This window comes from Anopheles gambiae, chromosome 2 (genome assembly GCF_943734735.2).
Source record: "Anopheles gambiae chromosome 2, idAnoGambNW_F1_1, whole genome shotgun sequence".
NCBI lineage: Eukaryota > Metazoa > Arthropoda > Insecta > Diptera > Culicidae > Anopheles > Anopheles gambiae.
Window position 1 is genome coordinate 12,933,021 of NC_064601.1, and position 25,921 is coordinate 12,958,941.

Below are 25,921 nucleotides of genomic sequence, written 5' to 3' on the forward strand. Positions count from 1 at the left end.
TAGTACTACATTGTATCGCATTGCAAGAAGCGCATTTATGTTGCTTACAAATCATTTATTTGTTTACCCACCTGTCACCGTGTGGATGGGTCGTACTTTATTCTGAAGCAAACGGAATCAAGTACAGGTGCAATATATTTAAAAACAATGATGCTCCGGTAATTCTCTTGTATCAGTCTTACCGCAGCCATTTGATGACAATCCTTCCAACGAGAGGTAAACGCGTGGGAAGTTCATATCTTCTGCTTTCCTTCACATTAATCATCATCTCATTTCACCTCATTTCTCTTCATTCTCCTTTGCAGGCAGCTTGTGAATTGCAACTTGCAAAGCAACAATGATTACAATTCGTTCGATTTGGATGTTCTGGTTGCTGGCCGGTGGTTTTGTGCTAGTGTGCAGTGCCACTAAGCGAGCCCCGACAGCTATTATAACTGATATCCTGTCCGTCGACGAACCAGCGCCCGAGCCCAACCATCATCTTGCCACTCGTCTGTTACGCTATTTCATCTTCGGTGGCATCATTCAAGCAATCTCAGCCGAAACACGAATCCCCCGACGCAGGCTGGTTTTTGGAGGCCGTAGTATGTTTCAGGATAAGCATAGCCAAGCCGGCCCTGGTACACATGCTGCTCACGTTGTTCGCGTGTGCGCCATTAATGCTGGCCTAACGGGTGCAAATCCTAATCTTACCATTGCGTTGCAGAACTATATCGGCCACACACAAGATGTGCCACGCATTTATAATTATTTTGCCGGCGTTGGCGGTGCAATTGATCTGTTTCAATCGAGCAGCCTGAAGGAGCTGTCAAAGATTGATTTTACAGGGTTCTACAATGGCACTAATAAGGATACCGTGATCAAGCTTAGCAATGCGTTTCGAGGTATCGTAGAAAAATACGCGAGAAAGGAGAATCAGGCCACCGTTGTTATTGATGTGGCGAAAGCAGCAGCGTATTGTGCAGATCCTTCATTGCTGTTTGCCAGAGGTACGGAAGGGCACAGGATGGTGAAGGATGGAACGTTTTTAAGGAATTATTTTACACCCAACAGCACGGCAGTAGTAATTGATCCGAAAGAATGTCATAAAGGCCAGACTCAAACGAATGTTGCAGGTTCGAAACGATCACGCGCTTAGGTAGCAGAGCATTGAATTGATTCGACGCGATATCGGGATGTATCTTAATCATAAAGATGATAACTGAAAGAAACGTAAAACCATAAAGTTTAAACTGTTTATTATAATTAACTGTAAAACAAAAACTGTTTATAAAACTGTCGATTTAAACTTCAAGGTCGGAAGGTATTGGTGCATTGCAAGCGATAGAATGCATGATTGATAAGGATTTAATTGAAGCATTTGAATAATTGGCGAATGTTGGGCGATTTGTTTAATTTACCGCCGGGTATTACCTATAATCTATTTAAAGCGATTCATTTTCAAAATACATTTTACAGCTTCCTGATAAGCTGAGCCGGCAAGATGAGCTCGTGTTTGCGAACTTTCCGTCTGGTTGAAGGTGTTTGGACGCCATTGTGTATAAATACAGCTGATCGCACCGATCTTCGTTACACTTTGCTGTTGAATTTTCGCTTGTCAACAGCAAATAGCGCTCTGCTGTAAGTGTGTGTGTGTGCAAATAAAGTAAAAACCCTACGATATTCATCTTTTACTCATTTACTTATTTTAGGGAACACCGAAAATGACAATCTTCCGGTACGTTTGGCTAGCTTGCCTCGGAGCGTTCATCATCATCATCTCCACAGCCACAGCCGCTCGCCGACCCACAACCGTCGTGTCCGACGTCTGCTCGACCTCGTTCACCGACGGGCCGTTTGAAACGCGGGACGCGTACCGTCAGCGTGTGCGCGATCCAAACAAACACATCTCGGCCCGGCTCGTGCGCTACCTCACGTTCGGCGGCATTCTGCAAGCGATTGCGGAGAAAACGAACCTTCCCCGGGACGGGCTGGTAGCTGGCGGCGCAAGCCAGTTTCAGGATCAGCACAGCGGCCTGGGCCGAACCGTCCACGCGGCCCACATCATTCGCGTCGGCACGATCGATAAGCGCCTGGGCAGGCAGGACTCGGCGCTGCACACAGCGCTGACCAACTACATTGGCCACACGCAGAACGTGCTGCGGGCGGCAAACGCGTGGCACGGTGTCGGCGGCGCAATAGATCGCTTTCAGTCGGACAATCTGGACGCGCTGGGTAGGATCGATTTTAACGCCCCGTTCGATCGGGACCAGCGCATTGCGGTGGAGCAGCTGACCGAACGTTTCCGGGACGTGATTAGCGCTTACGTTCGGGATGGAACGCACGAGGAGAGCGACAGGCAGATACTGGATGAGGATAAGATGATAGTGAACTGCATGCTGCCGCTGATGCTGTTCGAGGAAGGCAAGGCCGGTTACGATCTGGTGACGAGCGGAGACTTTGTGGCGCACTATGGTAGAACGAGCAGAAAACGTTAAATTTGTACCAGCAAAGGAACGCATTAAACAACACTGATGTAATTTAACGAGCTGCAAAACAGACCGCAACTAGACACGGTTATCACATTGCATCCGAAATCGCGTCTTCAAACTTATCAGCAAATCGATGCATTGCACGTGAAGCGTCTTCCTGCTTGTGATAGCCCACACACACACACACACACGCGGCCATCGAACGAAACACCGGGAAGAATTCGCAAATAAAAACCCACCCGACCCGGCCCGAGATAACGCGACCGCCAAACCGTCCAAACAGAAGGCAGTTTGGTGCGATAAGCGCGCGAAAGGTTGGGAGAGGGTAGATTAGATTCGGGAGTTTGCAGATTTTTTTTTGCAACACGCTATCATCCCTTTTTTCTGCTGGCCCTCGCCTGGAGGAAGGGTTAATTTAAGCATTGGCCTTCACCCGTGTCGATGTAGTTGTGAATGGGACGTGTCGAGCAGCTCTCACAGCCACAAATCATTATCCTTCAAAATGTGTAACATTTCCACTCTTTTTTATTATCTTTTTAGTGACACGCACCGCATTCGATTCTACCACCAGTCAGAGCAAAAAAGGATAACGATGGCAGTGGTCGCGTGGCCCAGTTTTTCCTTCGGTCGACCTTCAACCGTCCTTGAACGGCAGCCGGCTGCCTGCTTACTGGTGGTGGTGGGCGCCTTCAATTGTACCATCAGCTGATTGCCGCTATGGGGCTCGGTTTCGGAGTGTGTATCCTTGCCAGTGCAAACAACGCGAGATTCACTTCCGCGCACTGCCCGAGGACGGGGAAAGGTCAAAAATGGTCGCCATCGGCCCAAGATGCGAGCCTTTCGCCTGCCTGTTTTTTTTATCTACGAGTCCTCGAGCCTGTCCAGAGCAAAACGGGCGCGTCAGTTGTCGTCCAAATATCATCCCAAGCAGTTCGGGCTAGCAACACTTCGCTTGCTTTCGTGCCACGGGCAGTAGTATATCTACCGAGAAGAAGGCCTTCACCATCAGCTGTGCGTGTGCCGTCCTAACCGTTTTGCTCTACGTGTGTGCATTTAAAATTCAAACCACAAAGCAACCGGCGACAAACGGGCGAACGAGATTTACAACAACAAGAAAAAAGGTCGATTATCATAGCAATCGCTGAGAAAACGGAAAGCGCCCTGTTGTGTGTTTTAGCGTCTTGGGTCAGAAATCAATCGGCAGTGCAATTGTTTGGAACGTACAGTTTGGATATCCGAATCGGTCGAAGCGAAGAAACCATCCCGTTTCAAATTGCTACTGTGCGTCGAACTGCTGTTACGTTCGTTTCCAGGTTTTGGAGTTAAAGAGCACCCGGTTGTGTTAGTCCGTCGAACGAAGCAAGCAAGCAGGGAAAAAAACCCCCGACAGGTAAATGTGGGATATCGCACATTGGCAAAAAATAAAACCAATAAGTGTCTATCTTAATACTACCCCGCCCCGTTTACCTGTGTGTGTGTGCGTTTGTCGGTTTGTTCCCGGAATCGCAACACTTGGGAGTACGTGTGAGGTAAGCGCTGCCTCATGTCGTGCTCTTCTTCTTTTGCCTTAATATGTTCGCAATTTCTAATCTGCAAACACCCAGCCAACGGGAAGGGGGGTGGAGTAAATGGGGCTATGGGGGTGGTGGCGGCCGGCGATGGGTTGCGGTGTTCGGCCGGCAACCACCGGCATTTTGTGCAGCATTCGATACCGTATCACACATCGGGTTGGTTGCGATTTCGCGAACACCGCGCCGTGCTCCCCGTCATCGTTGCCCCATTATCTGTACAGTGGTTGCATATTGTTCTTCTATTGTAATTACCGATTTTTGGCAATTCCTCCAACACCCTGGTAAGTTGCGTTTCTACTGCGCTGTTGTTGAAGCATTTCGCGGGGGCACGTGGTTTGTTGCAACGGGCAATGATGAAAAAGGGAAAGTGTTTAGTGCCTCGGTTCAAGTGTTCTAGTGCGATTAACGATGGAGCACCGGAAGGGTGCGGGGGCCTTTGGTTTGTGAGAGCGAAAATCACATGACTCAGTGCTTTTGCTTAACGGGTGCCTTTTCGCTAGACATTACGCAATAGTATGGTTTCGAGGGAGACTAGTAGGCGCGTTCGGCCACCTGTTGCTAGATAGAGAGCATGGAGGAGAGAGCAGTACATTGTAGCGTTTCAAGTCCAGGAAGAGTGCACTATCCCGCCAGTTGGTTGCTGAAATGCTGTTGCTGGGAGGTTGAGGAAAAATCATAACTGTAATTTAGCTAAACAATCGGAAAAAAATCAAATAATTTAGTACAAAAGGGATTTTTTTGTGATATTGTAGTAGTTTGAAAAAACAAAAATTAACCATGAATTGTGTGTTAGTTTTGCCTCTTCAGGGTAAAATATGTGAAATAGTTGGTTTGTTCTAAAATTACCACTACATGAGCTAACTCGGCCCAATACATCGTTATTCTAATATTCGCCCCCAATATTAAATTAGTTGTTCTAAAAATGGGCTAAAAATGATTGCCGTAGGTCATGAGAAATGTCTCTGCGGCTTATGGGTCGCAGATCAAGACTGTCTGAATTTGTTCCACATGTTCTTTGTATCGTTTTCTTTCCGTTTTTGATTCTTTCTTTCGATATGATTGGTATCCTCAGTGACAAATGTTCAGTCATGGATTTCTTTTTTTTTTTTTCACTAGAATAGTGTAATGAAACCAAAATTATTAAAAAAGATTGTTGGACTGTTAAATTGTTGATCAATTTCGAAATATTTTCGATTCAACGGAGGTCGATAATTTTCGGCACAAAACGCCAGTGGTACAAAGAATTATGGTGATATTTTATAATTTGTTTTTAAAGAATTCCTTTTTTTCAAACCCCGAATGAACCTAACCTCCCATACGCAGGAAAAAGTAGAAACTGATTTGACATTTCATAAAATTTGCATTTAAAAAATGGATTTTTGTTGGATGGATTTAGAAAAAAAACTAAGTGAGATTATTGCTTTCCATGAACATTTTTTGAAAGGAAAATAAATTCAAGATTACTAGCAAAAATAAATCTACGACCTTGCGAGCTGCCTTGGGTCAGTTATCCGGAATTTTCACATTGGCGGACGAAGACATGCATGATGGCATGTTTTTAAGATGTACCTTCAATTTTATCAATTCCTCTTCAGTTTTTGCGACAAAGTTGTTAAAAAATAAAGATGCTTATGCATCATGTTGACCTAGAAAACTTTCGATGGGTCGCAGGCTAGGGTGTCGCCTTTTGGAGCTTCTTGTCGCTCAGGGTAAATGTAGTCTAATAGTGCCAAGATGTTGTAGATGCCAGAATGGCCTTATACAGGGTCTAAGTGATGCACGCATTTCTTATATCGCGCACGCGTCTAAACGAAGTTGATTCACTTGTTTGGCCATCACGGTTTGAGTGTGACTGATAGAGATGTCAACTGTTGTCTACTGACTCATGGGATGGACTGTTATTGAAAGGGCAATTAACGTTTCATTACTGCGGGTTAAGATAATCGACAGATAATGAAAAATCGACAGTTTTTGTCCATATTTTTAATTTGCGTTCTCTCGATTCTCATTATTTCAGCAACACAAAAATGGCTTTCCGCGCTATCACTTCACCGGTTGTACGCCGCTTCCTCGAAGCCAACAATCTTAAGGTACGTGTGGTCGTGTCCCCCCAAAAACACATCCATTACCAGCTGTGTACTAATAAATGCTTCTTTTAAACCGTGTTCCCTTTTAGACGCTGCAAAAGCGCGCCGCCTCAATGGGAGATTACTATTCGAGTGCACGCGGCTTTACCATTGCCGATATGAAGAAGAATCCTGCCGTAAGTGTTACCTTTGCTGCCTTTCTTTCACCACACTTTCGTACCCCCCCCCCGCACAACTTACACGGTCGAGTTTAATTTTCATCGGATTAATGGAGGAGAACTACTTTATTTACTTTGTTATATGTGTCGCTTACGCCTAGTGACCGATCGGCCAATCCGATGGTGCCAGTATCTTACAGCTACTATGTTCCTAGTGTACGGTATCTCATCTAATGTCATTTGCGGGATGCTGGATGATACCTTCAATGCTTTCTTCAGCAGCAGCTCCATGGGCAAATTTCTGTTGTTGCCTGAGGGGAGCCCCTCCCCCCGTCCCCTCCTACAGGAACGTGGTCCAGTAGGTAACGTTCAGTATGAAGAACGAGAAGGGGAAAAAGAAGCGGGAAAACTTGTCGATGCAGAGGGCCGTTTCCCGCCCGTGGCAGAACGTATCGTACCGCGGTACCTCCGACGAGCGGTGGTCCTTGTTGTAGCCGTTCTTGTTAAAGTCGATCGCCTCCGACAGGTCCTCGTCCGAATAGCCCTTCATCGCTTTGGTCGCCACCGGGCCCATGTAGTTGTTGACCACCGCGAACTCCATCAGCGACAGAAACACAAACACGGAGCAGGACGACATCCAGACGTCGATGGCCTTCACGTACGATACCGGCGGTAGCGATTGTTGCGATTGGGTGTTTTGTGTGGCTGGGGAAGAGGTTGAGGCGAAAGCCCATCGATTAGTGAAAGGGAAGAAAAAAAAGGGGGGGGGTTTGAAGAAATGGGAGCACCGCTTTGGAGCACCACTACCTACCTAACGTTAGTAGCGAGGTGACGCCAAGTGTTACCCGTGCCGGGATGGCCTCCGGTTTGATCCAGAACGATATCCACGACATGACGACGATCAGCGCGGACGGGATGTAGGTGTGGAACAGATGGTAGCCCAGCCGCCGTCTCAGGTTGAACACCACCGCCAGACAGGTGAAGTTACCGGTCGAGTACTCGATCGTACAGTCGGTGGTGTAGTTGTTGCTGATGTCCAGCTGGGGCAGCTCGATTTCCGGGTTCACCACCAGCGGGTCGGTCATGTTCCAGATGAACACCAAATCCTGTACCGTGTGCGATACTGTGCCATGAGCCGGGGTTTTGGTGATTGGGGAGAGGGATTGTTTCGAAAGCGTGTATTAGTTCATTTGCGTTAAAAGCGACGTTTCATGTTACATTTAAATTTGCTAAACTTAATAATTTAAGAGAAAAGTTAACGAAATTTAGTTGCCCGAGGTTTTTTGCTGGGGTTTTGGCTGATTCTGAAATTGAAACTAGAAGAAAAAACGATCGAAGCAATGTCGAGTGTAAATCGATATACTACCACGGATATGCAAGATATCATACAATCGTTGAACTCTAAGTCTTGTTTACTTACCATTCCAAACAACAACACTCTAAGCGCTATTTACATATTTGTACAGCAATAGTATTTTTCTACGCGCAAGCAGACATTTTGAAAGTAAAAACCCATCAGCACCGGATGAACAAATGCTTCTTTTTTAGTTTCGGCATATAAGTGACTACTTGTACTAAAAACGATGTTCTAAAACACACCAATATGTGTGTTACGGACAAGCAAGCTGTTCGTTTTACAATGATTGTGCCGATGGAGCTCTACGGACGCTACCCATGAAAAGGGAAAAGAATGCATTTTGCAACCACGTCATATTCTTTCTATTTACAACAAAAAGAAAAGAACGGGAAATTAATTCTAGGAAAGAGTGGACAATTATTTCATTCCATACCCTTTGGGTGCTGTCTACGGTAAAGGCAACTGGATGAACTAAAACAAAGAAACTGCATACGCTTATATATGCTACTAATACTTTATTTCCATGATGTTTATGAACCATCCGCACGAACGTGGCGATGGGAGTATATATTTTATTTGTTTTGCTTTGCTTTACAAGTAATACTACACAAAACGAGCTTACATGGGATAGCATGGTACCATCAACAACCAATTCTACGTAAGAGGGGAGGTATGGGGGAAAGAGGTCAAACTAAACGTTCTACGGTCTAAAATCAAGTTGATAGATATATATCCAGATAGAGTACACTCTAGTATACATGTCTCTACTCTAATACACAGTTGTGTTTGTATCTGTGTGTGTGGTTGTGTGGGTGTCGGTATGAAAATATAGATAAGAAGGAAAGGAGCGTTTTGCGGTCATACTGTTGCAATAACACTCACAACTAAAACTACAGTCGAACACAACAACATCTACAAGCTTTAGTTTTGAGAGAACGTTGGTACTAATTTTGACACGCACGTGTATGATGTGTGTGTGTGTTGTGTGTTTTATATAGCAAATTTTACTTGCTTTCTGTTTTTCATATGACATTCTACCTTTTCGTGTCAGTATCATCACGATTGGTAAGAACTGATAAAACTAAAAGTACTTATAAACTAAATATTGTAAGCAAAACATAAATGTACTAAAAGAGAGTGTACTAAAACAAAGATTTGTAACTAAAATCATGACAACGGGACACACCACAGTGGTTGTGATGGGTTTAGGTGTGTATGTATGTGTGTGTTATATATAAAAATAGCTGGGATACAAGGATACAACTACTCTACACACAGTTCAGTTAGTGATTATGTTATACTAATAGAGCCTTACAATGATGAGTATTGCCATGATGTACCACTTGTTCTAAGAACGTCATCTCTGTTTCTTCTTTTTATAGTTTTTTTTTCTTCGTCTTCGTTTTCGTTTTGTTAGCAAGAGTTCACTAGAAAAGCTTAAAGCTCTCGTAAAAGAAATGGATCTTAGGGGTGTTTGTCAAACATTATAAAAGTGCGATTATTGTACGTTTGAAGAGAGATGTTTCTATCTATTTCATTATGGTTAGGGATTTCAACTGTCCCACGGTTTGGATGTTGATATTTGTTGTTTATATGATTTTCCGTTTTCAGCTTGACGTTTGACAGCTTGTTGACGTTTATTTCATGCTTGGGTGTGGTATGCGCGATAGAAAAAAACAAGCTTAGTATCCAATTGCTCTCACCAACACACCGATCTATGAACTACATACAGCTCTACTAGTGTGTCCTAGTCGCTAACGGTATCGTAACTGCTACAGGCTCAAATACATACTACCCACTACGAGACTACGTGTGTTACAAGAACAGGGTTGCATTCGCATATATACTACTATAAAAGTTTTGATTTTCCGTATTCGTTAGGAGTGTGTATCTGTGTGGTATGACGGCATGGTGTGTTGTATGTTTCGTATGTGGTTTTGTCTATGGCGTGCGTGTGGTGGTGATGGCGCGCTATCACTACCGCACAAATATGTTCAGATTACATTAGATGTATTTATTGTTGCATATACATTACAAATCTACTATCAAGTAATACAATCACACTGGTATTGCTACAGCTACATTATTATTTTGTTGTTGTTGTTGTATTTAGTTTTACCTTTTTTATGTTTTGTCTTTTGTTGTTGTCGTGTTTTTTTTTCTTTCTCTCTCATTTTCTTTTTAAATAGCTATACTAAGTTCGTAACGCTCATCAAGGTTCATGCATTAGACGCTTATGGTACGCTCGTGTTACTACCCTGTGTTTAGTCATTGCTGCAGGGTTTTGAAGAATTGAGTTTTGCGCTTGAGGCTCCAAGGCTCCAAATTACAAACATTCTTAGTTATTGCAGTTATTGTTCTTTGAATTGGTTTTTAACATTTTGTTTTATACTGATGCGCAAGCACACCTTACAGCAAAGTCTATTGGCGTACGCAGTGTACACAATACTGTTTTGCTTAGATATCTCTACTAATCTTTTAACCACAATCTAGTTATAAAGCGATCGAGTTGCGAAAGTACTCTTCTATTGTGCGTGTGTGAGAAGGGTGTGTGGGGTACAGTGTAATCATGCACCAGTTTGGAGCGATTTTGAGAAGCGCGTAAGGAAACTCATAGCAAACGTTTCGGAGGAAATAGACAACGAAAACACGTATGGTATAGTAAATGAAAAAATAGCCGTATAGATGGGTAGATAGTTCTGGTACAACGATTGAAAAAAGAGAGCATGCCCAAACGAGCAGATATTGCAGATTGATATGCGTTTCATCTAGGTGGTATCGACTATATGACTCTAATGATATTTTTTTTGTTCATGTTTAACTACTACACAGTCACTGCAAAACGGTAGGGCGAGATAGCGAAAGAGAGTGAGAGAAAGAAAGAAAGAAAGAGAGAACATAACACTAGTTAAGCAAAACGTAGCTAAGTAAGTAAGATGGTGCCATCTGCGTTTGGTTGCTTACAGATTAACGATCTTTTTGATCGAACGAATACATACTGAGTACAATAAGGGGAGAGCATAGATGTTAAGATGTGCTAAACAAAAACACTAACTCATCTACCAGACAGTAATTACTTCCGTATACCGCTACTACGATTATTCAGTGCGTTTCTCTAGTATAATACATTTTAGGTATATTAATTTATATATATTCGAACTACTCAAATGGTTTTGTGAGGAAGAAGTGCACGAACTTACACACACAAACACATTCTCCCTCACAGGTACAGATACAGAACGAAACTTAGAACAGATACTCAGAAACGCCTAGTGTGTGTTTACACGTTTTGTTTTTTGTTTTGTTTTTTTACTACAGACTCAAATTATTTATTGCATTTATTAATTACTGCATTTGCTTCCACTTTGCACAGTTGCCTACAGTTTAATCGACCCTCGATTCGATTCAACTACTATTGGATGTGTTTTACGAATGCGATGGTGTGCGATGGTGTTGCGTCCGCACACTACTAATACACAACAATAATACGCAACACGATCAAAACATATGTACGCTTATTGCTAATCGTTACGTCGATCACGATGATCGTACCAGGGAATTTTACTGATGGTGGCGATGGGGGGGGGGGGGGGGGGGGTGCTTGTGGCTGGATTGGAGGTGGGAATTTCAGGAGCCGGGAGTGTGTATGAGTGAATCGCAACCAAGAGCTGCCCATTGAGATGGGAGCTCCTGCAGAGACCTGGATGACCAGGTAGGTGCACAGGTAGTTAAATGAGCTGATGGTGTACTATTCTGATGTTTTTTCTTTTTAGTACAGCGTAAAACAAACAAAACCATGTACTGCGAATGATACCTCTAGGTGTGTGCTACTCGGGGCTCGGTTGCTCTCCACTGTCGCATGGCGCTGTGGTCAGCGTACGCACGGGAAGAGAAACGGAGCTAAAACTAGTCTGCACTATGGGCTACGTATGCACGTGTTGAAACTAATGATGCGTTTTTTACTTACGGAATAAAATAAGTGATATTACAGCAAATGTATGAATGCAAAACCGACACTATTCTCCTACTGATAAAGGTGTAGTTAGTTACTTGTGGTGTACATTTCTACATTACACCTGGTGTATGGTGTGTGTTTCGCACGACAATTATTGCCAAATCATTGAGCAATGCAGTTAGTTTAGCGGGACAATACTTTTTGGTTACTATTATGGCAAATGATGCCATAAAGTTTGCTTGTTTTTTGTTTTTGTTTTTGTTTTTTCAAACCATTTTTGCGGTCACTACACGATGTTACAACACATCAAACAACTTCTAACGAATGTGGGCTCTAAACGGTAGCGAGTTAGAGTGAGCGTCTTTCTTAGTGTCATGTGTGTTGTCAGTCAGAGCAAAACAGAACACTACCCGTCATGTCAGCTAAGAAGTGACAGTTCTCTGTATCCAATGTAACAGTATAACAGAGAGTGACCGATGATAATGTCAGCAGGCTCTGGAGTGTGTGATAAACTGTCTAGGATGAAGTCACATGTGTGGGGCGTGAAGATTTTAAGATTTTTTTGTTATAACAGTGAATTAACGTGTGTACTAAACGCATCGAATCCTTAGTACCAAACTCCAATCTAAACAAACACAAATCTAGAAAAAAAACGTCGTCTAGTCGCAGCGACTAGACTCGACTAGAGTCGTCTACGGTACAGTACGCAGACTACAGAAGCAGCCGCATCTACTTCTATGCACCAGTGCCGATCGAGCGATCAAGGGGGAAACCCATACCTGTTAATTACGTACGTCGGTTTGTTGTGTTGTGTGTCTGTGTGTGGTTGTACGTTCAAATGGGATGATGGGGAATCAGGTTTTCCCCCGTTTTTATAACTGTTTTTTTTTTTTATTTGTTTGTCGGTATATCCCTCTAACCCCACAAACTATTACTCTCATACTCTCATATATATATACAAAACGTGGTGTGCCAAACGTGTACAGTCTTCTACATAATAATGCCGCTACTACTCTACCATTACATTCAACGTACAATCACTATAAAAGCACTGCCTAGCGTACCAGTTGCTATCTATTTATTTATTTAGTTTGTTTGTTTTTTTTTTGTTTTGTTATTTGTATTGTATGGGTATTTACGTTTACCTGCGTTCTTTCGCTAGCCACACCCGTTCATCCTGCTGTTGATGATGCTACGTTCAAAAGAGAAACACTGAGAGGAAGGATATATAGCAGACGTTCGTTTTTGGTGGTGGTGGTGGCTCAGGGAAAATGTTCAAAATTCTTCTTTATACTGTTGCTGTTGCTTACTGCTGTGTCGCCAGCTGTCTTACAACCTTACAACACATACTTTGCCATTTGTTTTGTGGTTTTATTCATTTGTTTTATTTTGCTTTATTACTTCTTCTCGTACGACGTTTGTTTGTTTTGCGTTTGTCTTTTCTTTACTCTCTTTCTCTTCTTTTGTTTCGTTTAGCAATCGTTTGCTTTACGGCACTTCTTACGCAATGCTCGCGCATCTTCTTCTTCTGTGTGTTTGCAATCACAACTGGTGGTTTTTGTGTTGCTGTGTTGCGGTATAAGGTCAAGGGTTGTGGGTGGTTGGGTGATAGTAGTAGTTGGTACGCTTTAGCACAAGGGTTTGCCAGTAGGTTCAGGGTTGCCGGTTTCGCGGAGTTACCGTTTTTTGCTTACTTTCTTTTGCCTTCGTCAATCGTTGGGGTTTGCAAATCCCCCTGTTCGCTACTATTTCGTCCCTTTCCCCCCCGCCTCCTCCCCCCCCCATATTCTTGAAACACAGATGTGGAATGATCGCGCGATGTGGCGACACACGATGACGAAGAATGGCGGCGTAGCTATTTTTTTTTGTTGTAGTGAATGGGGAGGGGGGAGGAACAGTACATCACATGATCGACAATAATTGGTAATAATAATCATCATAAGTATCATAATTATAATTTTTAATCATTATCATATTGTTTAATAATAACTAACGTTATTGCTTTTCCGTTTTCTCTTGGTTTTTTGTTAGCTCACTTCATGTATTTTTCTTATACTTTTGTTGCTATTTATGTTTTTTCTTCTTGCTCTTTTTGCTTTGAATTCTCGCAATTACTCACTCGCTCTCCCTCTCTTTTTCTATTTCTTTACATCGCCCTTTTTCTGCTTCGCATGCAGCGCTACACGGAAGAGATCATTTATTTGTTTTTGTCTTTTGTAGCTCTTTCCACACACACACCACACAAGCGTGCCCGTGTGTATGTAGTATAATAGTTTCGTATTAAATATACACTACTACTCAGCAACAGCAATAGCACACTATAATGGAAATATACATGCAGTTTCTGTGTTTTGCTCCCCTGACAGCGTCACTGGGTCTGTGTCACGTGTCCCCCTTTCCCTTTCTGTGTCTTTAATTTTAACCCATCAGGTCCATTTTCACTTAGCTTAAAGCATCGTCGCTCGTTCCCTCCGCCGCCCTCCCTTTTGATGCATTTGTTCTATATTCGTCACAGTGTATTCTTTTAAACTAGTTTCTTTTATGCGGGGCCCCCGTCAATCGCAACAATCACAAAACTTCGAAATTAAAACACAAATATAATATGTAGTATTGTCTGTTTGAGTGGATGCTTGCTTTGTCCTCCTTTTTTTCCTTCCTCTTCTTCTATACACTCAGTTTTGTTTTCTGTCACTTTGCTTGCCGGCAGTGTGTGTATATGTACGTGTGTGTGTGTTGGATGCATTTCAGTATACGCGCGCCTCAATATACGCTGTAAGTGTGTTTGGGTGTGTGTGGTACTAGCGTGTGTACTTGTGTGTCGATGGCGCGATTAGTGGGTGAGAGTTTGTTTTGGCCATAAGTTTAAATGGGTAGTATACTGTGTTTAGTAGCAGCAAACACCGTACACCACCGTACACATATTTTTCGTCTGCCCTTACCCTTCTCCCAACGTTAGCAATGTGCTGGGAGGATTACTAACGATATCTTGACACCCTTGCTGGGGCCATGTCATGCCCTCATAGCCATCTTTACCGAGTAACCTGTTCCCAGTCACTCACTCCCCCCTATACACGTTCCAAAACTCATCTCCACCCCACGGATATGTAAGGGATGGGATGTATTTTCTTCTTCTAAGATACACAAACCGTGTGGTGTAGTAGTGTGTAGCGTATATGATATATTGCTTTTGTATATTTCTTAACACACGACCGGGACACGAGCTCTTCCCATGCCGAACACAACGCCCTTTTTAGACAAGGTCCTCAAGCGGGGCGACAAAATGTTTAAGTATCCTAACCATTAAGTATAGAGCTTTCAAGATACGACGTACTGCGACGACACCACACCACCACTACTGTTCCATCGATTGATTGCTTTTATGAATACATTTGCCTTACAGACGCCGCGCGCCCCAACGGTTGAGCACCTTCGGGTGTCCTTTCGCGCACGACACATTTAAATTTAGATTTAGAGTGTAGTTCCCATAAAATTCACAGATCCTAAGTATAAATTCCTAAAAATATAAATACTAATGTATGTGTGTGTGTGTGTGTATTTTTTGTACGCGCGCGCGTGTTTGTGTGTGTGTGTGTGTGTATATCTATTTATAGTCATATATGTATGGTTTGAAAGCGTCTTGTTGTCTTTTATTCTTTCTTAACTTGCTTAAATCTTGCTATCCATGAGTCTCTCTCGTATTCAAATAAGTATCAAGGTAAACTTGTGGGTGAGTGTCGGGGGGAACTATCCACAACGACAGGTGAAGAAAGCCGCCCATCCCCCCAGCAGAACGGGTGGTCCAGCACGCACACACGTTGGTTTGGGGTTTTTTTTTTGTGCCGATTAGCTCTGTTTGCCCAAGAAAGATCCCGTTCCAGGGGTATCGGGCTCAAGCAGATCGTGTTTTTGCACTCATCGCGCTAGCGTGAGGTGTGTTCCACCAGGGCATAGGCGCCTCCATTTCCAAAGGGGGGGGGGTTTTCAAGGCGAAGTGAATATAAAAAGCCAACAATTATTGGTCTGATTGCAATGGTTGCAATGTTCTCTCTCTCTCTCCTTCCAAATCATTAAGCGCATAGCCCGTCAGTGCTGTAAAAGACGGGTCTTCTCCCAGTCCCAGCCTCGCTTGCTGGCTTGCATGTGCGCGCCTACTCTTGAACCTTGTTATCGCTTGCTTTTGCAACTTGTGGTCACCATCGGCAAGTTTGGGCCCATCCACTGTACAACAAACAGATTAGAAACAGTATCAGATTAGAAACTGTCACTCTGAAAACTGTTTCCTTCAATTCTTTTGTTGTGTTTTGGTTACACACGAAACACGTAGACCACCCACCACCCCTGCAAGCGTGTACTCTTACATTTTACAGGCTATATAACATACACAGCACGATCGTGTTAAAATGGCTCAAAACCTAAGATTCAAAATTCGATGGGATAATTTAGTGTGTTTTCTTTTCATTTTCTTTTTTTTTGTTATATATGCAGTTTTAAGTAATCTTTTGAGTAGGTACACAGGTTCTCTCACCCGCTTTTTACACAAATCCGCACTCATACACATTTGTTTATGTGATGTGATACTTTGTCTCTTTTTGGCTTAATGCCCGCAAACAACAATTTTACAATGTGTACACACACACCTGTTCCGTCACGAACCTTTGCTCATATGCGTAGTTGGTGGAAAGTTTCCGACTCGGAGCCATCGCTTTTTTGAGCGGAATGGCTCGTAAAGATCTCTTGTCTTGCTTTCTTTTTCGTCAGTTTTGCCATTTGGTCCACGTTGAGTTCATCATTTCAACAGTTTTGTCTATTGCCAGCCCGAAAATCATAAAACTACCGAATCGATAATCTCGCATTACGTCACTAGCCTTTTGGGGTTTTACGGGTTTGTGTGTGTGTTTCTTTAGATTGATCTCATACCCGCCCATTAGTGCTTAGCGTGTTAAAGAGGAGATACATTTAAATTCCTCCCCTTTGACCCATAGCCAATGTTGTATTGAAGAAAACAAAAACAAACACATATCTGTCGGGCTCTTACACCTCTGCTAATGCTTTCTGAGGTAGGAAGGAAGCTTTCTGTTGCCGTTAGAAGGAAGGCTTCAAAACCACACTGCTCCTCCGCCGCTTCTAATGCGTTAGTGCGCTCATTAGTATGTTTGTACCATGAGTGAGTTCAATGCGAAACCAGGCGGAAACCGGACTTTGAAAATAAAATCCGCTTCCCAACCAATTGGCGGCTCTACTAAAGCAGTAGGTACTTGAATATGATGAAGCATCGCTCAAGAGCTATCATTCTGTCTTGCTCATGCTTGAAAAATAATTCCCGACCATTTTGCTTCTAATCTTTTGTGTTTATCCTGCTTCATCAGTTCGTCTCTCACTGGGGTTTTGGATTTGTGGGTTGGATTTTCCATCTAATTATTAGCTCGATTTATCTCACTCTCGGAATAGTTTTCACTTATAGAGATATAAATTTGTTTGCAGCTCGTTTGAAGTGTGTGTACGTTTATACATTTGTGGGATGTGGGCTGCAAAGTAATTGCGCTGTGTGCACCTTTTTGTGGTTGTCTTCTCCTTTCCTTGTTTTGGTACTGTTTGTTCCGTTCGTTCCTTTAGTATTCAAACCCTATTACTTGCCGATCTGCAGCATCTCTCGATAGTATAAATATATGCATTTTTCTAGTGTTTTGTATGGAAGAACGTTTGGTTACCTTATTTAGCTTACAAAGTACTACTACCGCTCGAGTGTGTGATGTGCCATTACATTTGCTTTAATTCTCGTTCGAATGTACTTGCTCCGGTCCGTTGTAGACGATAATAGCTCCTATTTTGAGTTTTAGTCTTCTATACCATCGCCCCCGCGCTCAAATACGATATGTTTGTTGTTTTGTTTCTCTATGTAAGATTTATGTGGTTTTATTTATACATGCTTTTTAAGTACGTTTTACTCTTTCTGTGAATAATGCTCACATGCATTTATTACCACAGGTTTACCACTATTTGTGTAACCATTAGGTTTTGCAATAGTTTCACAGGAAGAGGTGGTCTGTTTACTTTACTTTACTTTAAAAACAAACCTACAAGGAATTACCGAAATCGAGTCTCACTACAAAACGGTGGAGATGATGAGTATTGTCACAAAAGGTATTTAGAAGCAAAGCAAATCGTGATAAAAGTTCCTACTTTCCTAATATAACAACGGCTGCTTTTCCGATGGCAGATCATTCATCCTTTCTGACACAATGCTCAACTACTCACTATTGATATTGAATATTAAACCCCGTGCAAATGTGTGTGCTTTCTATTCATCCGTGGAAAGGAAAGGAAAAGACATTGAAGGGCGACATTTTGTACAGTAGAGACCGAAACAGACTTGCTCGATAGCAATATTATTTGGAAATAAAAAGACATATTTCCCAATTAATGGTTGATCAAAATGCTACCGCTACGATTTCGTTTTGGCTTGAAGGAAGAAAAACGTTACACGTTACGGCTTATTCGTAATAGCAACATTTAGCAATGGAAAAGAGCTTTGGCATGCGAGGAATGTTGTATGGCGTTTTTTTTTTTTGTTTATTCTGCCCCCTGCATACCGTAAAGGTTTGAATTGAAACATCTAATTACGGAACAGAACGAAACGGCTAGATTTAAACCGAAACACAACTACTACTACTGATATATTGATCGCTGCTAGTAGTAGGAAAAGTTGTAGCAAATTGAACAAAAACTGCATACATATGTAACATTAACAAAGAAATTGTACCAAAAAACAACAAAAAAGATGGAAACTACAGTACAAAATGAGTTCAGTTACACAACTACCGCATTTTACAAAGTATATATATGTATATAGAAAGTTTGATAAAATGGCGAACGAACAAATTTATATCTCTAATGGTAACTGTTCCCTCTTCCGCTAAAGCGAGTATCTCGCACTTATGCAAACGCAACAAAAAATCCGTACGGCCCGGCATACGAGAGACAACGAACTTGGATAAGGAGGATAAGTTGACTAGAAGACAGTGAAAAGAAGGAGGGGGGTGTGCCGCAAGGCCAAACAAATGAGCGACAGAGACAGAGAGAACGGAAAGAAAAGGGCCCACACGGCGCGATGGGCACAAAGTATGAACATTGAACGTACACTAACTAAACTAACTGGCAATTTTGCATCTTTGCTATTATTTTCCCCTTTAACGAACGCGAAACATGTCAACGGAAAGCACGGCATTATGCAATCAAAAAAAATGCAACACATTCCAACTACTTATTAACAGGCTATGCTATGCTAATGCTATGCTGTGCTATGTGGCGATAAACTGTTGAACGATGAACCCGTGTCACTTTTTCTTCATAGATAATAAAAAAATCAAATTTAATTGTTTTTGTTTTGGTTTACTAAACACGAACTAATTATGATTTCGTTTAGAAAAATTGAAAATTTCACCATTGGTTGGTGCAACATGCACTTGCATCCTATATATCTTCATTTTCAACTTTCTCTATCACACACTTTCCGGCAGGTGTGATGATCTTGTGAAGTAAAAATGGTTTGTTTAGCTAAAGGAAATACACCAGTATCATAGGAAATGGAGAAACGCATCCGTTACTCCAGACGGTGAGCCAGGGCAGCTGTTTTTGATTATGCATTTTTATCTGCCATACAACAACAATCCACTGTACAATCAATTAAGTACGCATGTTTTCACATGACCTTAGTTAATAAAAATTCAAAACCATGCAATTGAAAACTACGCCTTGCACACGTGCAATGCATTGCCGACCACTGCATTCGCCGATCGCTGCTCAATCGGGTTCATTCTTCGAGCTCGGCTGGTTTTTACAACACACACACACACACGTACACACACTTTGATGTGCTTCCATTGGAGGCAACATTATGAGCCGTGAAGGAATTAGTCCCAGAACGTCCGGCCACGCCAAAACTTGGCCTGCACGGTACTTGAAATCCGAAACAGTGACGGACACATTTGAGCGCTTCTGGCCTAAAAATAGCGCAAAAGTATTAATAATAATAATACAAAAAACCACCACACTGCTTGGAGGGAAGGCATGTTCGGAGTAGAAGAAAGAATGGAAAGTGAAGAGCAGAGCGCACACGGATCGGTCTTGATTGATGGATTTGGGGTTTCTTGCAGTTCTCCCCATCGTTTGCTTCTCCTCTGTTCGCTCTGTTCGTTGGAGGAGAGTTGGGGCGAGAAAATCTGTACGCCGAACAATATTGACATGAATGTGTGTTTTGCCCAGACGAAATGTGCAACGACCGGGGTTTTTTGTTCGGGTGTTTGGGGCGAGAGCTTACCGCTTCCACCATCTGAGCCGCCATATGAATGGATTGGGTCGGGGATGTGGGTTAAAAATAATTATTACTTATGTTTAATGACCGCTGTTGCAAAGCTATCGAGAGCAAGTGATTGAATCGTTTGTTGTAAAATGATAGAGTTGAAGTGAAATACAAGTGTTCTCATTAATAGATCTACACTGTTGACGAACAGCGCCCCGATCTCTCTATTGGTGTACAATAAACGCAAATCTAAAATAATATCCTCCGCTCGACTAAATAAAACTTAACAGAACTAAAACAGTCTTTACGATGTATCGTGATGATGAATCATGATGATGAATCATGATGATGATGATGATGATGAGTACAGTTGATCTTGTCTTCTGCACTACTTATGCACCCCATTTACGGGTTGGCGGCCAGCATCATCGGCTGTAACTCCGATCAACCGACCAACCGGAAGATGAATGCAATGCAATGGTGGGGGGTGCGTTGCATTCGCTTACTGCTGCCACCACCTCCTACTATGGCAAACAGACGATGGCGGTGAAGACGGCGGAGCTCTCAACAGTGGCTCTCAGGGTACAATCTAAAACGGACACAGTGACAGAAAGATGATGAAAATTAAACAATGATTTAATAAACAAAAGAAAAAAACAAACGTTCTGAAAAATGAAACAAAAATGGATAAAGTCTAATGGCCCCTCCCAAGAAGTACAATTCGCTTGTGCTGTGTGCGTACGCAATGGTTCAGTGTGTGTGATCATTCAAGCAGCGCACCGGCCACACTACTTTGAATAAAGTCAATCGATGACAGCAGGACCTTGGCCACTCGCACGCGACCAGTGTCCAGCAGAGCGGTTACACGTTGTCCTTTTTTCTATCGGTCAAACATTATCGATTGACTATTTCGAGCAGCTGTGACACGGAGGCACATTGTTTAGGTTCTATTTTCGAACCCCTGCTGCTGGAACCTGAAATAGCTGCACACAGGAGCGCGCAACCCTCCCGCCGGCTGGGTGGACTGATTTTCTCAACATCTTTTTAGCTCAAGCTGGGAGGGGAGGGAGGGTTAAGTTTTAAATTATGCAAAAGGCACCCAGTTAGAGAGACAAGGACACTTGTTACCCGCTCGCCCCTGCATTCCTGGGACCGGATTCGCTTAAACGCAAACACACACACACATACCGTGGCAGCACCGAGTGACCGAAGTCAGTCAGTTTCAATATCTGGCCTGTACCATCTATAAATACAATAAATAGATGAATTATGAACTCACGCAAGTCGACCGCACTGCTGCCTCCAAAACCTGACCCGCCCATCCGCCTCAAGTGGTGTGTGAATCATGACGAACCGACCCGACCCAGCCGGCGACGCCGTCGACAGGAGGTCTGACTGAGCGGATGCGGTTTAAAAATAAGTTACAACACACACACATGACAGACGTGCGGCCCCCGGTATGGGCGCAATCACTTATGAATGGTTTAAATGTCAGTAATGAGACCGCGGCATATCGTATACCGGGTTCCGCAACCGGACCAATACGGAATACTGCAGAGCATGTCCAAATTAACACCGAACCGGTGGAACGTTTCCAACCTGTCAAAGACCTTGCCGCGGTGTTGGCGACGGCGGGCAATCCTCGTTCAGCTCTATTATGCAACGTGGTAAGATGGATCCGGGTGTGTGCATATCGCTTCCAAAATTACCGCTCCCACTGTTGTTATTGGTAATGCACGAAAAGCAGAAGCTTGTACAAACTGGTCTCTACTTATGTCAAATTAGTCAAATTGTGGAAAGATGGTTAAAATATTACGTACAAATCTCAAAAAACAAAAAACAAAAAACATCCTACCATAACCCAAACACTGACGAAATGATGCAATACAATCAATCATACAACGAGGTACAATCAATCCAAAAGCAATGCAAAGCGCTCCGGTAGAGCCTCCAAATACGCTTAGTTGTACAGTTACTGTTTGGTTACATTCGATTAGAATTAACGCATTAATGTTAATACAGAAACAGAAGCCACGACAAAAACAAAAACAACAACGACACATGAGGAAAATATGAATATGAAAAAAGAGAGAGAGAGAGAGAGAGAGAAATTCAAAGCGGAACGCAACTTGAAAGAATGGACACGTAGAAAATTAACACACAAATAGAAAAGGACAATAAACAACCAATAAACGAGAACAAAAACAAACAAACAAAAGCAGTAGAAAAGAAGAAAAAAAAACCCTCTGGTTAGGTTGGAGAGGTGGTGGGTGGGGGACGTATGGTTTTAAAAATAGTCATATTTATTAGTTTTGCCATTCGGGTGCTTACAATGCAAATTAAAGTACAATAGAACTAAGGTTTTGTATGTAAATCATAAGTACATTCGGCTGGTTTTGCTTCGGCCTTCGTATGCGTTTCGAGGCGCGGGACGCTTTACCGACGTGTGGATGACGCTGAAGGCGTGAGTCGCGCGCTTTCGATAGTAGTGTGGCAAGCTTACCGTTTTGCTCTTCGTATCATGAAGGATGTGTAACGGATAAAAACTACACTTTCATCGGACTTCGCACGCAAACACGCGCACGCAGCAACATCATCCACGCGCGCTCAAAGCGTCACACATCCAACACACACCACCACCGGGGCCGCGGCCCGGCAGGTTGTGGTGGGCGGTTACTTAAAAACACAATAAAGCGTATGGTACGTAAATACACTAAACTAAATACTAATAAATAGTAGATGATGAGATATGAAGAGCGTGTAAATAGAGAGATAAGTGATGAGAGAAATCAAAATGCTGGTTGAAAATACAAAAAAAAAACATCACTAGAATAACCGTTGCGAGAGCTAATTAATTTGTGGGATTAAAACTATATAATACTAACGAACGCGCGGCAAACTGTGTGACGGGGTGTGACACTCTTTAGTCACAAATTACCGCTTAAAAGCTATTGATAAAAATTACAATAATTTTCGCATACGTGGTTAGTCGTGGTGATGGTGATAGTTGGCAAGGCTTTCACTGTATAACACTACATACCCCTCCATGCGTAAATGTAATTTGATCGCAACGCTTTTTTACATCATCGAAATGCAATTAATGATCAGTGGCAGAGAATGCTAATATTATTTGCGTTGGCATAATTCACACCTTCTCGATCGGTTAACAAAGGCGAGGGATGAAACAGAAATGATACGCCCGACAACTGTAATCTTCCTCTGTTTTGGCCCAACTTCGGCAGACCATCCAAACGACGGACTCCCATATACACACTACACGCTATGAGAAGCAGACTAAAACGACCGTAAAGTATAAACTAATAGTAGTGTAGTGGTGGCCGCCCCTGCCCACACTGTGTGGGGCCAAAACCATAAAAATACATTCTCTAATCGTCTGCACACAGCGACTGATAAGAAGAGGAGTTTAAAAAGTAACATCAAATGCGACAAACTAATTCCCATACATATACTGTTACTACTGCTACTATTAACTAACTCATTATATCGTAAGAAATGCGCACGTGTACTTTTGGAATGTATTGAACTCTGACGATTTGTAATCCTCTCGCATTTTCTTTGCATATTTTCTTCCTTTTGCTTTTCCCGTTTTGTAATAGATTATTGCTTTTTATGATGATATCTATATCCGTTTCTTCTTCTTTTAGTTTTTACTACGCTCTGCGACGAGCGGATTTAGGGTAGTATATGAGCACATCCTAGCCGGGCGCGTGCGACTATAACACTAAGGACACACGACATATGCAACACATGCTCGTTTGCACTGTAAAAACACTGTAAAACCAGTTTGGCAAGTAATGTTGCTGTACAAATTATTTAAAAAAAAACAATCTCATTTAATTGCGAGATTTGCTGGGAAGGCAGCACAAATACTAAACATTTTTAAACATAGAGAGAGAGATACACACAGACGACGGATAAAACCTAACCTTTCTAATGATATTTAAAATCGCTTAAAAAAATAGATCTTTTGGGTTGCACTTTGAACCTCTTTGCTGGAAAGATCGGGCGAAGAAATTGACAAACCTCGTGCCGTTTTGTTTCTGGTAAAAGATACCGTAAGTGTGTGACCGTAAGCTGCGCATAATTTACAATCTAACAAAGTGCGTACACCCGCGTGGTACAGCAGCTCTCTAATACTCTAATAGCTCTAATATGTAAGTCAGTGCCAGTAGGTCATGAGAACTTAAGTATGTAAGTGTAAAAGCGTGACTGGGCGTATATAACGAACCGAACCAGAACTAAAAGCGACGATTAGTAGTAATTCCAACAGTGTCCAATATGCGCATACCATACACACTCACACACATACACACACATATCCAGCTACGCTCGAATATCTACTTCTGCTTACTTCTGTCAGCCATTTACGCGGTTGCAGTTAGGGGGGGGGAGGGAAGGGGGGATGCATATTTTACATATTTATAGTATTACTTGTTACTTAATTATTTATTTCAAAACTCTATGAACTTTTTTATGAATTGTTTCGCTTGAATGGGGAGCGGGGGGCTGTTTCCTTTCCCCTTTTTTTTTTTGCTTTTTTGCCTTTCTGGCCGATGAGCGTACATGCGGAGTGTTATTGCTGTTAAGTTTAGCCATACCCTACTCTTTCTACTACACCTCACTGCCCGTCTCTTGTCCCTCACCCAAAGCATATTCTTCTGGCACTTTTACTAAAACACATACCCCCCCTTTTACACCACACAATACGTTTGCGATTGAACGCGATTGTTTGATGTAAAGTTGTAGTTTTTTTTTGCTTCTTTACACTACGCGCAGTCATTTGCCACAGCACACACACGCACGGCAAAGGATCGCCCCACTATTTTGTAAATTCGGCCACAATGTGTGTGTGTGTTTGTGTGTGTGTGTGTGTATGTGTGAGGGTGTGTTGCTGCTCCGATTTGTAACTCAAACAAATCGCGCATATGCACGCCTTTCTCACACGACTTGCTTGTCACGCATTCGAACCGATCTGCAGTAATAAACCAAAAAAAAAATGCGCACTGTAACTGCGCACGATTTTCTACACCACCCTTGCCCGACGGAAGCGGGTGGGAATAGTTGAAACATGAGTGATTACACAATTGTATATTTATATGAATCGCAGGGAAACAAGAAAAAAAAACGCTACCGGCTAGCCTTTACAATAATAATAATAATAGTAATAATATTGATAGCTTCTTCTTTCTTTTTTCGTTCCAAAACGATTCTCTCGCAACGTGGGGCGCGCGCACGCTCCTGTGTCTTGGTTGTGTGGTGTTGCACGCCTGCATTCTGAGTATATGAGTGTGTGTGATGCACGCACGGCGCGTTGCAACAACAGCGCATCCTTCTTCACGATCGCTACCACTACTACTACTACTGCCAGTGTAGCTCGCTGTTTTATGGTTATACTCTCCCAGCGGGAGGAGCGAGACGGGGGGGATTAGAGCAAATGGTGGGAAAGGATTGCGGGAACTGTTGATGATGATTGATGATGAGGGGGTGGAACAGCTCCCCAAAGCGGGGGAAGCTTTAGAGCAAAAAGGGCGCTCGCGCACACAGATGATGCTGTTGATGGTGGTGGTGTTGGTGGTGATGGGAGAGATGATATTTATACATACATTCCCATGCCGTACAGCGAGCCCCAGTCGACGCCCTGGAAGCTCGACATGTCTACATTGGCCAGGCTGTAGCCCTGGTACGGGTTCGTCAGACCGGCGGCTGCCATCTGGGCGGCGGCCGCGGCCTGCTGGCTCGTCTGCTGCGGGGCGCCCTGCGTCGCCACCGTGGCGCCGGCGACGGACGTCGGGTGCGGTACCTGCTGCGGCTGGCCCTGGGCGGCCTGGTTGGCGGACACGCTCGTCAGCGGATTCACGCCGGCGGCTGCATTAGCGGCGGCAGCGGCAGCCGATGGAATGCTGTATGGCGAGTATCTGTGTGTGTGTGTGCGGGGAGAGCGAGAGAGAAGAAGATGCAAATAAGCATTGGGCACCATTTTGTTTTAACAAGCGTACGGAGCC

General features: G+C 43.0%; 5 protein-coding genes across 17 annotated transcripts in view; 3 read left to right on the forward strand and 2 right to left on the reverse strand.

Annotated features, from left to right (window-relative positions):
* Positions 1 to 105: 105 nt before the first annotated feature.
* Positions 106 to 1,168, forward strand: LOC4576864 (uncharacterized). Of its 2 annotated transcripts, none has more exons than XM_061642977.1 (2): positions 106 to 216; positions 306 to 1,168. In XM_061642977.1, the coding sequence occupies exon 2, from the start codon at positions 338 to 340 to the stop codon at positions 1,136 to 1,138; it is 801 nt and encodes a 266-aa protein (XP_061498961.1). In that variant the 5' UTR covers positions 106 to 216; positions 306 to 337; the 3' UTR covers positions 1,139 to 1,168. The 2 variants fall into 2 exon arrangements, with proteins under 2 accessions (XP_061498961.1, XP_061498962.1); XM_061642978.1 differs by having other exon boundaries at positions 152 to 216; positions 310 to 1,168.
* A 260-nt stretch (positions 1,169 to 1,428) lies between these two features.
* LOC4576865 (uncharacterized) lies at positions 1,429 to 2,546 on the forward strand. 2 transcript variants are annotated; one of them, XM_001238422.2, is made up of 2 exons: positions 1,429 to 1,620; positions 1,692 to 2,546. In XM_001238422.2, the coding sequence occupies exon 2, from the start codon at positions 1,704 to 1,706 to the stop codon at positions 2,475 to 2,477; it is 774 nt and encodes a 257-aa protein (XP_001238423.2). In that variant the 5' UTR covers positions 1,429 to 1,620; positions 1,692 to 1,703; the 3' UTR covers positions 2,478 to 2,546. The 2 variants fall into 2 exon arrangements, with proteins under 2 accessions (XP_001238423.2, XP_061498963.1); XM_061642979.1 differs by having other exon boundaries at positions 1,461 to 1,624.
* A 1,608-nt stretch (positions 2,547 to 4,154) lies between these two features.
* LOC11175822 (uncharacterized) overlaps positions 4,155 to 25,921 on the forward strand; it is a 55,130-nt gene continuing 33,363 nt past the window's right edge. Inside the window, exons 1-3 of the mRNA XM_061642981.1 lie at positions 4,155 to 4,323; positions 6,060 to 6,132; positions 6,219 to 6,305. Coding sequence (XP_061498965.1) covers positions 6,070 to 6,132; positions 6,219 to 6,305 — 150 coding nt within the window. The 5' untranslated portion in view covers positions 4,155 to 4,323; positions 6,060 to 6,069. The remainder of the gene's footprint in view (positions 4,324 to 6,059; positions 6,133 to 6,218; positions 6,306 to 25,921) is intronic.
* LOC1281130 (glycine receptor subunit alpha-2) lies at positions 6,379 to 9,803 on the reverse strand. Its single transcript, XM_321068.6, has 2 exons — positions 7,099 to 9,803; positions 6,379 to 6,992 (listed from the first exon to the last, which is right to left on the reverse strand). Exons 1-2 carry the CDS (start codon positions 7,370 to 7,372, stop codon positions 6,628 to 6,630), a joined length of 639 nt encoding a protein of 212 aa, XP_321068.3. The 5' UTR covers positions 7,373 to 9,803; the 3' UTR covers positions 6,379 to 6,627.
* The window catches only part of LOC1281129 (RNA-binding protein Musashi homolog 1), a 91,805-nt gene continuing 78,816 nt past the window's right edge, over positions 12,933 to 25,921 (reverse strand). For 10 of the 11 annotated variants that reach the window (XM_061642966.1, XM_061642974.1, XM_061642971.1 and 7 more), the window contains 2 exons: positions 25,523 to 25,834; positions 12,933 to 20,487 (listed from right to left, as the gene is read on the reverse strand). In XM_061642966.1, coding sequence (XP_061498950.1) covers positions 20,463 to 20,487; positions 25,523 to 25,834 — 337 coding nt within the window. In that variant the 3' untranslated portion in view covers positions 12,933 to 20,462. Of the gene's footprint in view, positions 25,835 to 25,921 lie in introns of all 11 variants that reach the window. The other variant, XM_061642976.1, reaches the window with a different exon arrangement.

Coding starts and splice junctions, on each gene's coding strand:
- LOC1281130 (XM_321068.6), bottom strand. CDS start 7,372: ATGACCGACCCGCTGGTGGTGAACCCGGAAATCGAGCTGCCCCAGCTG. Junction 6,993..7,098: donor CACCTCGCTACTAACGTTAG/GTAGGTAGTGGT, acceptor CCTCTTCCCCAG/CCACACAAAACACCCAATCG.
- LOC4576865 (XM_001238422.2), top strand. CDS start 1,704: ATGACAATCTTCCGGTACGTTTGGCTAGCTTGCCTCGGAGCGTTCATC.
- LOC4576864 (XM_061642977.1), top strand. CDS start 338: ATGATTACAATTCGTTCGATTTGGATGTTCTGGTTGCTGGCCGGTGGT.